General features: G+C 44.9%; 1 protein-coding gene across 1 annotated transcript in view; it reads right to left on the reverse strand.

The window, feature by feature from the left end:
• The window catches only part of LOC139477850 (E3 ubiquitin-protein ligase MIB2-like), a 39913-nt gene extending 23231 nt beyond the window's left edge, over nucleotides 1–16682 (reverse strand). Inside the window, exons 1-10 of the mRNA XM_071260284.1 lie at nucleotides 16576–16682; nucleotides 11471–11687; nucleotides 11134–11305; nucleotides 10326–10432; nucleotides 8875–9072; nucleotides 4954–5090; nucleotides 4002–4106; nucleotides 2627–2731; nucleotides 1676–1841; nucleotides 435–616 (exon numbers count right to left, since the gene is read on the reverse strand). Of these exons, the coding sequence (XP_071116385.1) occupies nucleotides 435–616; nucleotides 1676–1841; nucleotides 2627–2731; nucleotides 4002–4106; nucleotides 4954–5090; nucleotides 8875–9072; nucleotides 10326–10432; nucleotides 11134–11305; nucleotides 11471–11672 (1374 nt within the window). The 5' untranslated portion in view covers nucleotides 11673–11687; nucleotides 16576–16682. The remainder of the gene's footprint in view (nucleotides 1–434; nucleotides 617–1675; nucleotides 1842–2626; nucleotides 2732–4001; nucleotides 4107–4953; nucleotides 5091–8874; nucleotides 9073–10325; nucleotides 10433–11133; nucleotides 11306–11470; nucleotides 11688–16575) is intronic.
• Between the last annotated feature and the right edge of the window lie 330 nt (nucleotides 16683–17012).

Genomic DNA, 17012 nt, shown 5'->3' on the forward strand with positions numbered 1-17012 from the left:
CTGCGAGATGAGCAACCGCTTTAATAACTGGAAGCTCCACCTCCAAATGAGGACCATTTAGAAGGGTGGCACTGGATTTTTGTTTGAGACAATTTAGACAATTTTCAGTCAGCACGTGTATCTCTTTCCAACCCCAACACCACCATGCACACACATGCAATCACGCAAATATTAAATCCCTGCGTGGGTCGATGCTCATGATATCAATCACTGGATTGTCTGGTCCATACTCGATTATTTTCAGACCACCGTCATACAGCTGGAACATTGCTGAGTGCGGCGTTAAACAACAAACCAACCAACCAACCTACCCAAACACCACCATGTACACACATGCACGCACGCGAATATTAAATGCCCCCACCCCCCCCCCACTCCCCCCCCCCACTCCCCCCCCACCCCACTCCCCTCCACTCCCCTCCCCTATAATGTACCTTTTGGGGGTTGGCTTTGACAATGGCTTTGACTGCCTCTTTGTCCCCCGCCAGGATGGCCTTGAAGAGGTCCCCCGAGCTCGCCCCGGGGGCAGCAGCACGTCCAGCCATGCCCGCCACCATCTCCAGCATCTGTTGGTCCAGCAGTCCGGCCATGAGCTGCATCAGGGGACCCGCTAGACCTTCACACAACAATTCAGAGATGCTCAGTGAGAGTTCATGGTTATAACGATAAGCTAGGCTCGAATGTATGGAAGTCAAAGCAGACCATATACGACACTGAAATAATGAACCTTGTCCTTATGTGATCATGGTATTGATTAAGTGCAGTTGGGTTGAGGAGGTTTTCACTCTGACAACTCATGACGAATCCCTCTATGTGAAGTGAAATTTCGCTGTTGTTGCTAAATAATGTTTGCTATTTCTAATATTACCATAGTGAATTGTGCCCTCTTATATAGATGGCCCGTACCATGACTGCAGAATATCTTCATTTAATAGAATCAGAACAAGTCTGTATCATAAATATTTACACGTCTAACATTCTATATTCGACATATGATATCAGCATCAGAAATTTGTTTTTTTAAACAGAGAAAAAATGGTAATGTATTTTACAGACGCTTTGTTCGTCCATGAAGGCAGAAATTACTTCTGGATTTCAACTATCGCGTATTCTCTCAACGTGACGTTTCTGTAGGTTCTACTATACCAAATCAGAACCAGTTTGGACAGTGCGGTTTTCGTAGGAGCCTTCAGTGCAGATCGAGAGATATCTGCAGGCTGTGATTGGAGGATATTCTGTAAGATTTTTATGTCTTTCAAATGTACATCCATCCAGTTATTAAAACTGACCATGTTTTTCTATATTTAGTACTGTCTTTTTCAACATGATGACTTATGCTGAATGTGACCACAGCTATTTTCAAGTAGGTGACATTTGGTGCGAAACTGGGAGTGGCGTGTTTAGCTTCCTGTACTCGGAAAAGGAGCTGGCTAAGCTAGTCATTTTTTATTTTTTTATTGCTGCTCTAAGGCCAAACTGTGCACACACGTACAGGTAATAGCTGTTGAATGCTTAGTTATTTTAAAAAAAAATATAACGTTACTATAGAAGTCTATGGGAAAACATTTGGTTGTGTGTAACCTGTAAAGATGCTGTCACCTTTCTCAAGCAAAAACGACATTAAAAAAGACAATGGAGTGTTATTTATCGTTTGTATATAAGAGGTTCCACCCACCTCCGAGCCCAGCAGTTTCCCCTCCCCCCGCTTCAACGTCGTCCACCCTCTCCCCGGGGGCGGGGACACAGCACGCAGGGTTGAAGATCCACTTGGAGGAGCCAAAGGACACCACGATGTCTCCGTCACTATCCACTCTCACCACGCGACCCACCTTGCCAAGCGCCTGGGAACACAAAGATGGTTGGTTTGTTATTAAACGCCGCACTCAGCAATAGTGCCATCTTGGGGCTAATACCATAACAGCTCAACACGGACCGACGACTGTTTTTTCGCCTTGGGATAAGAGTCCCTTTGTTGAGCTTTTAACAACTTTCATTTCTTGAAATACGGAAATTGGATATATAACTGAGATTTCACTTGAATGAAATAACATTTTATGCCGCACTACTGGCCTTTGCCACAATGTCACTATGGTTTCCAGAGTAAGATCGTGATTTGTTTGTTTGTTGTCCAACGCCGCACTCAGCAATATTCCAGCTATATGACAGCGGTCTGTAAATAATCTGGACCAGACAATTCAGTGATTGACTTCATGAGAATTGATCCACGCAATTGGGCTACGATGACATGCATCAACCAAGTCAGCGAGCCTGACCACACGATCCCGTTAGTCGCATCTCACGACAAGCATAGTCGCCTTTTACGTCAAGCATGGGTTGCTGAAGACCTATTCTACCCCGGTCAGTAGGATCATGAAGATCACTGATAATGTATAAAATAAATCAAACATTTGTATTTTCTTGTCTAATCTAGTGATCTGACAAAACATATTTTTATGAATGGCGAATCATTTCATAATCCAGTTCAGGATATCAGCATCCCTGAAACCAAAGTCAGGTTTTGTGACACCGACGGTACTGACTGTGGCATAAAGGTACTGACTGTGGCATAACGGTACTGACTGTGGCAGAACGGCAACACAGTGGTTGAAGTAATGCGGAGCCTTACCTGCTCCATCTTGGAGTTCCACTCCCCGTGCCCCTCCTGGAGCTGTTGCACCTTCTTCCTGTCCGCCAGCACCCTCACGACGGTGTTCAGCATGTGGTCGTGCACCTGCAGTTGAGCCAGAACACAGCTAGTACCTCTGTCGTCAGTGACTATTGTTTTATTACAGCGGGTAATATCACAGCGGGTACACTAGAAATGGCGCTATCAAGCATTTTACCCATGTGTGGAATCAAACCCGGGCCTTCAGCCTGACGGGCGAACGCATTAACCGCTAGGCTACACCACCGCCCCCTTGCAGTACATTTTAACACAAATTGACTAATCTTGTCATGTTTGTATAAGCTGCCTGTTTTTATTATATTGTCGGCGTTATATTTACACGCACGGCATTTCCAATCATTTTATTGCGACGCCGATACGTTAACATTATTTACAATTGTTAAAGATGAAAAACGACTATCATTTGCCATCACACGATATATATACTCTGCCAGGCAAAACAAAGTATACATTTGAAAATTGGAAATAAAAATATTAGAAAAGTTATCAAAACGTTACTAGACAAAACCCAGTCGCCGAAACACTGCAAACTTAAGGTCCAAAACACAGCTCTGGTTCCCGTGATCAAATACAACAACATCGAATAACCATTTCTCCAAATAATTGGTGTATACTTCATTTTCCCGGTAGTCAAGTGAGTGAGTAAGTGATTATGGTTTTACGCCGATTTTAGCAATATTCCAGCAATATCACGGCGGGGGACACCAGAAAAGGACTTTTCACATTGTACCCATGTCCTGAATCGAACCCGGGTCTTCGGCATGACGAGCGAACGCCTAAACCACAAGGCTACCCGACCTTCCCCCGGCAGTCAATAGTATCAAATATAGATAAACTTCACGACTGGGAATTGCATCGACGAACACTGTCATAGATACAGATTATATACACAGATTCAGTTTCAAAAGAGTGAGTGAGTGACTGAGTATGGTTTTACGCCGCTTTTAGCAATATTCAAGCAATATCACGGCGAGGGACACCAGAAATGGGCTTCACACATTGTACCCATGTCGGGAATCGAACCCGGGTCTTCGGCGTGACGGGCGAACGCTTTAACCACTAGGCTACCCGACCGCCCCCAGTTTCAAAAGATGTTGGGTATGAACAGATATACCGGTTACTGTTCTCAGTACCTTTGGGGCGGTCGGGTAGCCTAGTGGTTAAAGCGTTCGCTCGTCACGCCGAAGACCCGGGTTCGAATCCCGACATGGGTACAATGTGTGCAGCCCATTTCTGGTGTCCCCCGCCGTGATATTGCTGGAATATTGCTAAAAGCGGCGTAAAACCATACTCACTCACTACTCACTCTCAGTACCTTTAAGAGTGCCTGTGTCGCTATCCTGTACTGACTCCTCCCGAACTCCACACTAGCCACACCCTCACTGGGAATCTGCTTGATGACGCCGACTTTCCCAATGCACTGAAACAAATAAGCAAACCATGTTTCCTTCGTTTAAGCGAGCCTGACCAGATAATTCAGTGATTTATACTTATAAATGAGTGAGTGAGAATGGTTTTACGCCGCTTTTAGCAATATTCCTGCAATATCACGGCGGGAGACACCAGAAATGGGCTTCACACATTGTACCCATGTCGGGAATCGAACCCGGGTCTTCGGCGTGACGAGCGGACGCCTTGACCATTAGGCTACCCGACCGCCCCTATATTTATGAACAACGGCCAAAGCTTCCATCGGGAAGATGACACACTGTAAACAAACCCGGGTCTCCGTGTCTGACCACCCGATCCATTTAGTCGCCTCTTACGACGATCAGAGATTGCTAGTGACTGTTTTAACCCGGAATCCCCATGGGGTCCTTCTAAATTGTTTTGGACATCCGCCCTGAGAGCGGACGATCGGCAATTCGATCCCCGGCCGCGTTATACCAAAAGATGGAACTTACCTGTTGAATTGGTTTTAACGTCGCGTTCAAGATTATTGCACTTGTATAGCGATGCCCGGGCATATGACAATTTTATCGTGCTGGTCAAGATACCAGTTTTACAAGAACACTCCCCTGAGGCACGGCATAGTGTCTCGTAGCCGAATAGTTCTTGTCATATACCCACAATGACAAGCGCCAAGCAGGGTAACAACAAGTACCATTTTTTAATGCCTTTTGGATTGACGCGGCCGGGGTTCGAACCGTCGACCTTCCGGCCTCAGGCAGACACGTTATCCACTACACCACGGAGGCGGTCGGGTGGGATGACGTACGTGATCTACCTGAGCAGACTACAAGGTCCTGTATTGCTGTAGGTCGTACCTGTGACATGCCGGCCGACCATCCTCCCTTGGTCGCCTGGATCTGCTTCAGTTCGTCCTTGTCCACCTGGACACACACTTTACATCCGGGCTCTAGCTTCGTGCCGTCCATACTGTCCCTCCGTGCACTACTCACGTCTGAAAAACGGTGTGAGGTGTTGATGTATTGCTGGTTTTAATTTATGTTTGCTTGTTTGTTGTCTAGCGCCGCACTCAGCAATATTCCAGCTATATGACGAGGGTCTGTAAGTAATCGAGTCTGGACCAGACAATCCAGTGATTGACAACATGAGCATCGATCCACGCAATTGAGATCGATGACATGCATCAACCAAGTCAGCGAGCTTGACCACCCGATCCCGTTAGTCGCCTCTTACGACAAGCAATGTCGCCTTTTACGGCAAGCATGGATTGCTGAAGACCTATTCTACCCCGGATCTTCACGGGCGGTTTCAATTTATGTGTCATTTTTTAGAAGTCAGGATTTCATCATAATATTTTCCATATCCTTTTTGAAATTAGTTTGGTGGATGACGCCCTAGTTTTGTGAAATGCAACCTTACATCACGGACGAACAGATCCTCCGCAGTTACCATTACTAAGTGTTGTCATTTTGAAATGTCTTCACAAAGGACTGACCTCTTAGCTCCTTCACAAGAGTCAACCAATCAATCTTTATTTTCAACCTCTGAGAAAGCCAAGGGCCTATAGTGCCACACAAGTATTCATTTGTATTGTAGGATCTGTACAGAGTAGCCTATTGGGTTTTCTAAATGTGATATCAGCTGCGTACAAAGTCAGAGATATGTAAGGACGATCTGAATAGTTTGTACTTGGGGTCGTGGTCACAGCATGTAAACGTGTACTGTCTGATTGACATAGTGTGTACGTGAGGTCAGATTGACATAGTGTGTACGTGAGGTCAGATTGACATAGTGTGTACGTGATGTCAGATTGTCAATAGGGAAGAGTTGAATAGCTTGTACGTGGGGTCAAGTTGATGAGCAAGTGACTTCAATATTTGTTTTGCCTTTATGGAAGTATAAACGAAAACACATATAGAAGTCAACCTTATAAATAAATACGTCAACAATAATAACATTACAGACTGATTATTTAATCATTAACGCACAAACACCTGTAGACAACAGTGCGAAATCAGCAACATCATTCAGCGCGGGGCGGTCGGGTAGCCTAGTGGTTAAAGCGTTCGCTCGTCACGCCGAAGACCCGGGTTCGATTCCCGGGTACAACGTGTGAAGCCCATTTCTGGTGTTCCCCGCCGTGATATTGCTGGAATATTGCTAAAAGCGGCGTAAAACCATACTCACTCATTCATTCAGCGCAACAATGCAACATAAACCCCAGATGAAACTCCAGAAGAAACGAACACCCTAAAGTATGAAATGTCCTAAAATGTGATTATAGTAACTTTCAGTTGTCGGACATTTTTTGGTTTATGGAAACATAAACGCATAACATGCTTGTTTAGCCAATCAGGTGCCACGGAATCCCATGCAATTGGTTTATTGATGTGCGTACGTACGTATACGATCGAACTGACGTAGTGTTCGTATAGTCGGGTTGGTAGAATGTAAGTAGCGAATAGTTCCTATTCTGTATACGGGGGTAAATTTGAAAAAGTATGTACGTATGATCTGGTTAACATTGTGTGTACGTATAGTCGGGTTAACATAATGTGTACGTATGGTCGGGTTAACATAATGTGTACGTATGGTCGGTTAACATTATGTGTACGTATAGTCGGGTTAACATAATGTGTACGTATGGTCGGGTTAACATAATGTGTATGCATGGTCGGGTTAACATAATGTGTACGTATGGTCGGGTTAACATGGTGTGTACGTATGGTCGGGTTAACATAATGTGTACGTATGGTCGGTTAACATGGTGTGTACGTATGGTCGGCCTAACATGGTGTGTACGTATGGTCGGGTTAACATGGTGTGTACGTATGGTCGGGTTAACATGGTGTGTATGAATGGTCGGATTAACATAATGTGCACGTATGGTCGGGTTAACATAGTATGTACGTATGGTCGGCTTAACATGGTGTGTACGTATGGTCGAGTTAACATAATGTGTACGTATGGTCGGGTTAACATGGTGTGTACGTATGGTCGGGTTAACATAGAATATACGTATGGTCGGGTTAACATATAGTGTACGTATGGTCGGGTTAACATGGTGTGTACGTTTGGTCGGGTTAACATAATGTGTACGCATGGTCGGGTTAACACAGAATATACGTATGGTCGGGTTAACATGGTGTGTACGTATGGTCGGGTTAACATGGTGTGTACATATGGTCGGGTTAACACAGAATATACATATGGTCGGGTTAACATAGAATATACGTATGGTCGGGTTAACATGGTGTGTACGTATGGTCGGTTAACATGGTGTGCACGTATGGTCGGGTTAACATGATGTGTACTTATGGTCGGGTTAACATAGTATGTACGTACGTTCGGGTTAACATAGTGTGTACGTATGGTCGGCCTAGCATGGTGTGTACCTATGGTCGGCCTAACATGGTGTGTACGTATGGTCGGCCTAACATGGTGTGTACATATGGTCGGCCTAACATAGTGTGTACGTATGGTCGGCCTAACATGATGTGTACGTATGGTCGGCCTAACATAGTGTGTACGTATGGTCGGCCTAACCAGGTGTGTACGTATGGTCGGCCTAACATAGTGTGTACGTATGGTCGGCCTAACATGATGTGTACGTATGGTCGGCCTAACATGGTGTGTACGTATGGTCGGGTTAACATAGTGTGTACGTATCGTATGGTCGGCCTAACATGGTGTGTACCTATGGTCGGCTTAACATAGTGTGTACGTATGGTCGGCCTAACATGGTGTGTACCTATGGTCGGCCTAACATAGTGTGTACGCATGGTCGGCCTAACATGGTGTGTACCTATGGTCGGGTTAACATAGAATGTACGTATGGTCGGGTTAACATAGAATGTACGTATGGTCGGCCTAACATGGTGTGTACCTATGGTCAGGCTAACATGATGTGTACGTATGGTCGGCCTAACATGGTGTGTACCGATGGTCGGGTTAACATAGAATGTACGTATGGTCGGGTTAACATAGTGTGTACGTATGGTCGGCCTAACATGGTGTGTACCTATGGTCGGCCTAACATGATGTGTACGTATGGTCGGCCTAACATGGTGTGTACCGATGGTCGGGTTAACATAGAATGTACGTATGGTCGGGTTAACATAGTGTGTACGTATGGTCGGCCTAACATGGTGTGTACCTATGGTCGGCCTAACATGATGTGTACGTATGGTCGGCCTAACATGGTGTGTACGTATGGTCGGCCTAACATAGAATGTACGTATGGTCGGCCTAACATGGTGTGTACCTATGGTCGGGTTAACATAGTGTGTACGTATGGTCGGCCTAACATAGTGTGTACGTATGGTCGGCCTAACATGGTGTGTACCTATGGTCGGCCTAACATGATGTGTACGTATGGTCGGCCTAACATGGTGTGTACGTATGGTCGGCCTAACATAGAATGTACGTATGGTCGGCCTAACATGGTGTGTACCTATGGTCGGGTTAACATAGTGTGTACGTATGGTCGGCCTAACATAGTGTGTACGTATGGTCGGCCTAACATGGTGTGTACCTATGGTCGGCCTAACATGATGTGTACGTATGGTCGGCCTAACATGGTGTGTACCGATGGTCGGGTTAACATAGAATGTACGTATGGTCGGGTTAACATAGTGTGTACGTATGGTCGGGTTAACATAGTGTGTACGTATGTAAGGGTTAACATGGTGTGTGAATAGAGACGGGATGGTAGAGTGTGGGCGTAAGGTCGGATTGGTTTGGACGGGTACACTTGAGGCAGTGTGACGTACACGTACCCAACACCGGCATGTTCTCCCTGTAGTACGACGGTCCGACCCCCTCCTCTGTGTACTTGACGTCCACCTTTCCCTCGTGGCCGACTCTGTAGATGTTGGAGCGGCCATTATCCCACTTGACCCGCACGATGTTCCTGATGGTAGTCACGTTGTGCTCGGTCGGGATCTCAGTTAGCTTCCCCTTACTCCCTGACCCGCCTGAAGTGAAGGAAAACTGATACTCGATCCTTGGATAGAACGTCCTACACAGATTGAACATATGCTTTTTCGCCTACAGCAAACAGAACTCCAGATAAGCTTTTGGTGTTGTGGGTATTTTACCCATGCATTATAAAGTCATTGGGTATCAGTAATTCTATCTGGGTATTCAAATTTCTGTTACCCACTAGTTTTTACACATGTGGGTATTTAAGTTAAATATTTAAAAACACTATTCATCTAGTCCCTGCAAACTGGTGTCGTGTGAATTCGAGAGCTTTATAGGACTCAAAAGTACCACGATACTTCCACAAGAAAGTGTGATGGCAAATGATCATGATGTAACTGTCATCGTGGAGTTTGGCAAGGTTGACGGAATGCCCGTTTATAATTTCAAAATAAGTTGCTGATTTGCTAATCGAATACGCAGGGTTACTTCACAATATGTTGATGATACGCACAAGTTTTATTTTTGTAGCGTATCTGTAATGTTCGTTGCGTATTTGATACGCTTGGATTTTATTTTACTGCGTATCTCTGCATTTCTGATGCGTTTTTACGCAGATACGCAGCTTATCTGGAGCTCTGATACTGTAAATCGGGTATAAGATCTTGGATCACGTGGACAAGGGAGTACCCGTTGTAACGCCGCAACTGGCTGTGAACAGTTGCATCCCGAATGACTTGCAGAAACCTACGATTTCGGGTGTCTATGTTTGTGAGCACAATACACGTGCTCGTGAATGTCAAGTAGTGAGTGAGTAAGTTGGGTTTAACGCCGCTTTGAACAGTATTCCAGTTTTTCACGTCGTGCCAGCTTAATGTGGGAGGAAAGCCCGAAGTGATGCATGTCTCAGACGTTTACCGCTTCGGTGAAACCCACGAGCACGGGTATGGTGCTGACAAACCTAGAAACATAATCGGGTCGAGCCGGGATTCGAACCAACAATCATGGGTTTCTGGCGTGCCCAAGGGACGCAACTCTGGACCACCCGTGTCAAGTAAGTGCTAAACGTCTAAAACAACTTCGGGCTTTCCTTCCACATCAAGCTGTCATGGTTGTGATATAACTGAGATATAGCCCCAACTGGCGTCAAACTCATTTCACTCATGGAAACGTCTTGCTATATATCAATAATACTTTTGAATATTTAAAGAGAATGATTGGTGAAGAATGCGTCGTGGTTCTGACGTTTATGTCTGTTTTGAGTTACCTTCACTTTAAACTTGACCATGATATGACCTTGACCTACCATCCTGTTGTTCCCACTTCCAGTCTTCACCCCGGACAACCCGCGCTCCTGGGAAAAGTCCAAGTGATCGGATCTTCAGACACCCGGAACGTTTCTTTACTTCAGTCCTGAAGTGATTAAACACTGTTGTTATATTATATTTAACATATTTGGTTTACAGTCCGCCTGGCAGACCTGACACACATTGGTTAAGGTGTTTTTTTGTCAACAGGCAAATATAATTAACAAACTCATGGTTGTTTGGGTGTCCTTTGATTTTGGGTCATAAAGGTGAAACCCACGAGCACGGGTATGGTGCTGACAAACCTAGAAACAAAATCGGGGCGAACCCGGATTTCATGGGTTTCTTGCGTGCCCAAAGGACGCAACTCTGCACAGCGAATCGCGGCGCCTTAGACAACTGGGCCACCCGTGCCCCCCAGTGTCAAAAATGAAGTCATAAAAATAGGACTTTCTCGCATTTCATCCCTGGACGACTTTTACTCGCCCAGCCGTCCCAGCATGCTATAAGGTAAGGAATCGACCGACCATTTTATGTTGGAGTGTGTGTGTGTGTGTGTGTGTGTGTGTGTGTGTGTGTGTGTGTGAGTGCGTGCGTGTGCGTACGTGTGCGTGTGTGTTGGGGGGGGGGGGGGGGGGGGGGGGAGGGGGGGCGGGGCGGAGATAAGACCTTGCAAAAGCGGCATGTTCCTTTTTTTAGCAGTCTGGGGCATTTTCTTTTCAAGAGAATTCCGGTTCAATTCAAAATGCCAGTTCAAGTGTCAACAAACAGCGACATCTGGCAGTGGAGTTATCTCTCTTGTCCTACCCTTTATCCCCGGGGGAGTCGTGACGCACAAACACGTGGCTGAGGGCATGCTTATCCGCGGAGTAGCAGAGGAAGCACAGGTTGGCGTCCTTGCACTGACTGCACGTCCATTTCGTGCCGAAGAAGTCCTTGGTGTCACACCCACTGCACGTGACACCCTTGTGACGTATGCCTGGAAATAATTTGTGCGTCATAGCACATATTATGGACACTGTATTAACAACCATTAACATTGTAAATGATGACGTTTGACGTTATTGAAAATTAATTTCTTGTTAATCTACTAGGCCTCAATAATCTTCCAACTGTTTATACTAGTATCCATGGCCGCACATACCGACAGGTGCGCTGTCAAATACTCTCAGTTCATGCTGACCACCCTTGCCCGCCTTGCACGTGCTTCTCTGACCACTGTCCCAGATGACGTCAACAGCACCAGGGCCCTCTATCGTCGCGACCGTACCAACGTGACCTTCACCTCCATCACATTCGCTGTTTGACCAATCAGGGCCTCGGATAACTCTTAGACCAATAAACATCGTTCGCTCTCTGTACTGCGAAGGAATAGAAAAGAGACACTGACATACGATATATGTAAATAGACAAGCAGACACACTGGCGAAGCTAGTCGAGACAAAGCGGGGATACAGCCTATTCCCATTAGTGAACAAGAGATAAAAAGCAAAATCAAAGTCTCCATAGCCAAAAAGATGACAAGCCCAGTGGAACGCAAGTAAGATCGGCAGATGGCTATACAAAATTCAACCCAAGATCCACTAAAAGCCTTTCTCATACTCAAATGAAAGGAAAGTTGATATTGCTATCTCACGCCTCAGACTCGGTCACAAAAAGCACTACATATATGACAAGGTATGTCCATCTCGCAATCACCTGAAACCATTGCTCACGTGTTACTAGAATGTCAAGACTATGCCCCAGCCCTGGGTCAGTTAAAACAAGAATTGCAGTTAGATCTGTCGTAGATCTCCTAAAGCCAAGAGATGCAATAGCGAAGGCCAAACTAACACTATTTCTGAGAGATGGACAGCTGTTCGAACGCATATAAACAGAGCAGCCAAAGATAAAAATAAAATCATATCAATTTACGAAAACAGAAATCATATCAATTCAAAAATAGAAATTCTATGAATATCAAAACTCGCAATCGATATGTGTATCTTAATCACACACGAGTCCCAAAGAGGGACAGGTCAGCCGAAATTTCTAAGACAGAAGGCGAATTCTTAAAGATTTAAAGCAACAACAACAACAACGATATATACCAGAATACAACGTTTGGGGACCACACGCCCACTTCAAGTTAGCATCTCCTTAAGTTAAACACAAAGATAGATCTGACCAACTCTGTGTTTTCTGAATTATTATGTGAATTCTAAATAGCGTTGTTTGGTGTTAAAAGATGCCTACAATATTAGGATATTTAATTTAAACAGGCCTCCGGATTCCCCTCGCTATATAAAGGCGTAATATTGGGGAGGGGAGCATTTAGTCCACATATGTTGGTATAATTCTCAGTAAGCAAGATTTCTACATTGTAATTTACAAAAGACAAGGTACAATAAGGACCCTGTTTGGCTCTTGGAATGAACATACCTTAAGACATTTAGAGTGAGTGAGTTGGGATTAACGCCGCTTTAAACAGTATCAGCCAAATGTGGGAGGAAAGCCCGAAGTGATACAGGTCTCAGACATTTACCACTTCGGTGAAACCAACGAACGCGGGTGTGGTCCTGACAAACCTAGAAACATAATCGAGGCGAACCGGGATTCGAACCCACAATCATAGGTTTCCGACGTGCCCAAGGGACGCAATTCTGCACAGCGAATCGCGGCGCATTGAACGACTGGGCCACCCGTGCCCCCTAAGACATTAAGAACTGTAAGTTACCAGGTGAGTTCATATGTATGAGACTTTGACTGTGTTTTTTGACTGTGACTTTTATGGTTTTGAACATAACACTAAATATTAGTACACAGTATAAAGATTAAAATGTGTCAACGAAGGCTGATCTTAGGGTGAGTGAGTTGGGTTTAACGCCGCTTTAAACATTATTCCAGTTATATCGCGGCGTGTCAGCTTAATGTGGGAAGAAAGCCCGAAATGATGCAGGTCTCAGACGTTTACCACTTCGGGGAAACCCACGAGCACAGGTGCGGTGGTGACAAACCTAGAACATAATCAGGGCGAACCGGGATTCGAACCCACAATCATAGGTTTCTGGCGTGCCAAAGGGACGCAACTCTGCACAGCGAATCGCGGCGCCTCAGACCACTGGGCCATCAGTGCCCCCGCTGTTCTTAGAGGTTTCTTATAGATGAACAGTGGTTTTCAGGAAGCGTATTTTCTAATAAATGAACATCAGAATGTCTTTGACCCAAGTTGATTGCATGGCACCAGGCGTCGTGCCTTGTTTGTTATAGGTTTGAGAAAATTACACGGGGGCATGGGCCATGGGGATGAGTAATTGTTGGAGGTGAGGTGAAATGGGGTTTAACGTCGCGTCCAAGATGATTGCACTTATATAGCGACGTGCATTTACGTGTGTGTGTGTTTGTGTGGCTGCTTGTACTAGTCCGGACTGATGCCGATTTATAGTGCTAGCACACTGAGATACCATGCCGCAGTTTAACATGAATACCCCACTCAATTTCACCTCACATCACAATGATTGTGTCAACTTAATACCCCAGTTTCTTGAAAACAATAACAAATGTTTTAGGAAGTCATTGATGTGAAAACATATTACTGGTTTTGTTTCCAAGGCTGGTTGCTGGTTGCAATATGTTTGTTTTCTACTTTTATATTATATAAATATTTAAACTGAAATGTGCCATATTCTCATTCCTGTTTCTGAAGGTACCACATGCAAAAAAAAAATTGTTTTATCTTCTGGGTCACACGTGTGCGCTTAATGGCAGTGTAGAGTATGTTAATCCTCTGGATGAAAGTTATCTTGTTTTCGTCGTATGTAATAAAAATAGTACAAGCATATTTTACTAAATCATCCTGGGTCAAAGAGTCACTGCAGCCAGCTATATTCATCTACATCACAGCGGCCTATAGTTGATTGATTTGTTGTTTAACGCCGCACTCAGCAATATTCTATCTATATGACGGTGGTCTGTAAATAATCGATCCTGGGCCAGACAATACAGTGATTGATATCATGAGCATCGGTCTAAGCAATTGGGGGCGATGACATGCATCAACCAAGTCAGAGAGCCTGACCACCCGATCCGGTTAGTAGCCTCTTACGATAAGCATAGTTGCCTTTTACGACAAGCATGGGTTGCTGAAGACGTATTCTACCCCGGATCTTCACGGGTCCACGGCGGCCTATAAATAATCGAGGTCCTGACCAGACATCCCAGTGACTGAAATCTTGTGCCCACATATCCCATATCGTCACGATGACGCACCTTCAGCCAGGTCACAGAGTATGATTCTCCGATAAATTTAAGTCACCCCTTCGATTATATTTAGGGGGCTTGAGTCTATTCAAATAGGAAATAAGGGTTATGAAATAATGAGGCTGCATATATTGATATAAATGATAAAAATATTCCGTAATGAACTTACTCTTCGAATACATATTTGTACTGGAATTATTCTTGGGTCTTATCGCGTGATTCAATGTGTAACTGTAAGTGAATGTATATAAGTTTACTTAACGGTTCATATTATCAATAATAATTCATTATACAAAGATCATTCGTCAGCATATAAGTCATCTTCGATTGTCCAGGGTATTATCTCCATTCTGTTATGATAAACACCCTGGGTCCCTTCCCTTCCACAGCTTTGTATTGATTCCGATTCGAAGGGGGCATCAAAATTACACCCATTTGAGTGAGTGAGTGAGTTGGGTTTTACGCCGCTTTTAACAGTATTCAAGTTATATCACGGCGTGTCAGCTTAATATGGGAGGAAAGCCCGAAGTGATGCAGGTGTCAGACGTTTACCACTTCGGTGAAACCCACGAACACGGGTATGGTGCTGACAAACCTAGAAACATAATCGGGGCGAACCGGGATTCGAACCAACAATCATAGGTTTCTGGCGTGACCAAGGAACGCAACTCTGCACAGCGAATTGCGGCGCCTTAGACGACTGGGCCACCCGTGCCCCCCATTTGCGAGAGAACTGTGCGCGGTTTCTGATAGGAGACGTGATGGTGCCTTGGTGCAGGAGGGATCCAGGGCACACCATCATAGAATGGAGTTATTATGCTTATATTGATGTGGGTTTGTTGTTCAATGCCGCCTCAGCAATATTCCAGCTATATGACCGCGGTCTGTAAATAATCGAGTCTGGACAAGATAATCCAGTGATTGACATCATGAGCATCGATTCACGCAATTGGGATACGATGACATGCATCAACCAAGTCAGCGACCCTGACCACCCGATTCCGTTAGTCGCCTCTTACAAGCATAGTTGTCTTTTACGGCAAGCATGGGTTGCTGAACGCCTATTCTACCCCTGGTCTTCACAGGTGGATTATTATGAGCTAGATATAATTGAGGATGTGTGCCTCTGACGAAATCAATACACTTGTTTTGACACTGCGTCCGCGCATGAATGGGTAGCCCCGGGAAACCAGTGATTTGGAGATATAAACCCAACAACATTTCTTTTGTTTGTTGTTTAACGCCGCACTCAGCAATGTTCCAGCTATATGACGGCGGTCTGTAAATAATCGAGTCTGGACAAGACAATCCAGTGATTGACATCATGAGCATCGATTCACGCAATTGGGATACGATGACATGCATCAACCAAGTCAGCGACCCTGACCACCCGATTCCGTTAGTCGCCTCTTACAAGCATAGTTGTCTTTTACGGCAAGCATGGGTTGCTGAACACCTATTCTACCCCTGGTCTTCACAGGTGGATTGTTATGAGCTAGATTATAATGGAGGATGTGTGCCTCTGACGGAACCAATACACTTGTTTTGACACTGTATCTGCGCATGAATGGGAAGCCACATGCCCCGGCCTCTCTGGGAAACCAGTGATTTTGAGATATAAACCCAGCAACTTTTGATCGATATTGAAACACAAAATCGAAATTCTCTTTATGTCAACAACGTGTCAGTGTTTGTGACGGCTCTCGTCTTCAAATGTAGGACAGCTCTCAGCATACAGACCCGATCACAATCACCCTTATACATGACAACGCTGGCAGATCGCCAAGATTGTTGGTTGTATTTCTCAAGGTCATGTACAGAAACTGGTATTTTCAAAAACGGTATTTACTGATTTCAAAATGACCAGTATTATATCCATTGATATATTTTCATGTGTAGCATTTCCATGAACGTATTTACTGATTAAAATTAATAGTTTGTTGTCCTTGATGACAGTGGTGATGTTGTGTGAGAGACGTACCAGGTACTTATAGGTACTGTGGCACCTACCTTCTCTGTGTAGCTCGCTCTCTAACACACAGTAACCACGGGCACTGACTCGAGGGAAACACTCTGTGATCCAGATACAGGGATGGGGTTATCGCGGAGCTCCCTTGACGGTGTTACCCGACTAGGAAGTGATCAAGCAGGTGACTGCGTTCTATACTTAGCCTACGTCGCGGGGTTTTCCACATTCGATATACAACAAAAGGCTTTACGCGTCAGTACACCATAGCTGCGAATTCGAAATTATGCCACGCTCCGATTTGACTGTTCTACATCCACTACATTGTCACTAAAACGCGTCTTGTATCAAGCTTGTGGAACATATCTGCATATCATTTAGACCCGTGAAGATTCCGGGGTAGAATTGGTCTTCAGCAACCCATGCTTGCCGTAAAAAGGTGACTATGATTGTCGTAAAATGCGACTAACGAGATCGGGTG

The sequence above is a fragment of the Haliotis cracherodii genome, unplaced genomic scaffold (genome assembly GCF_022045235.1).
Source record: "Haliotis cracherodii isolate W230 unplaced genomic scaffold, xgHalCrac1.p SCAF_36, whole genome shotgun sequence".
Lineage (NCBI taxonomy): Eukaryota > Metazoa > Mollusca > Gastropoda > Lepetellida > Haliotidae > Haliotis > Haliotis cracherodii.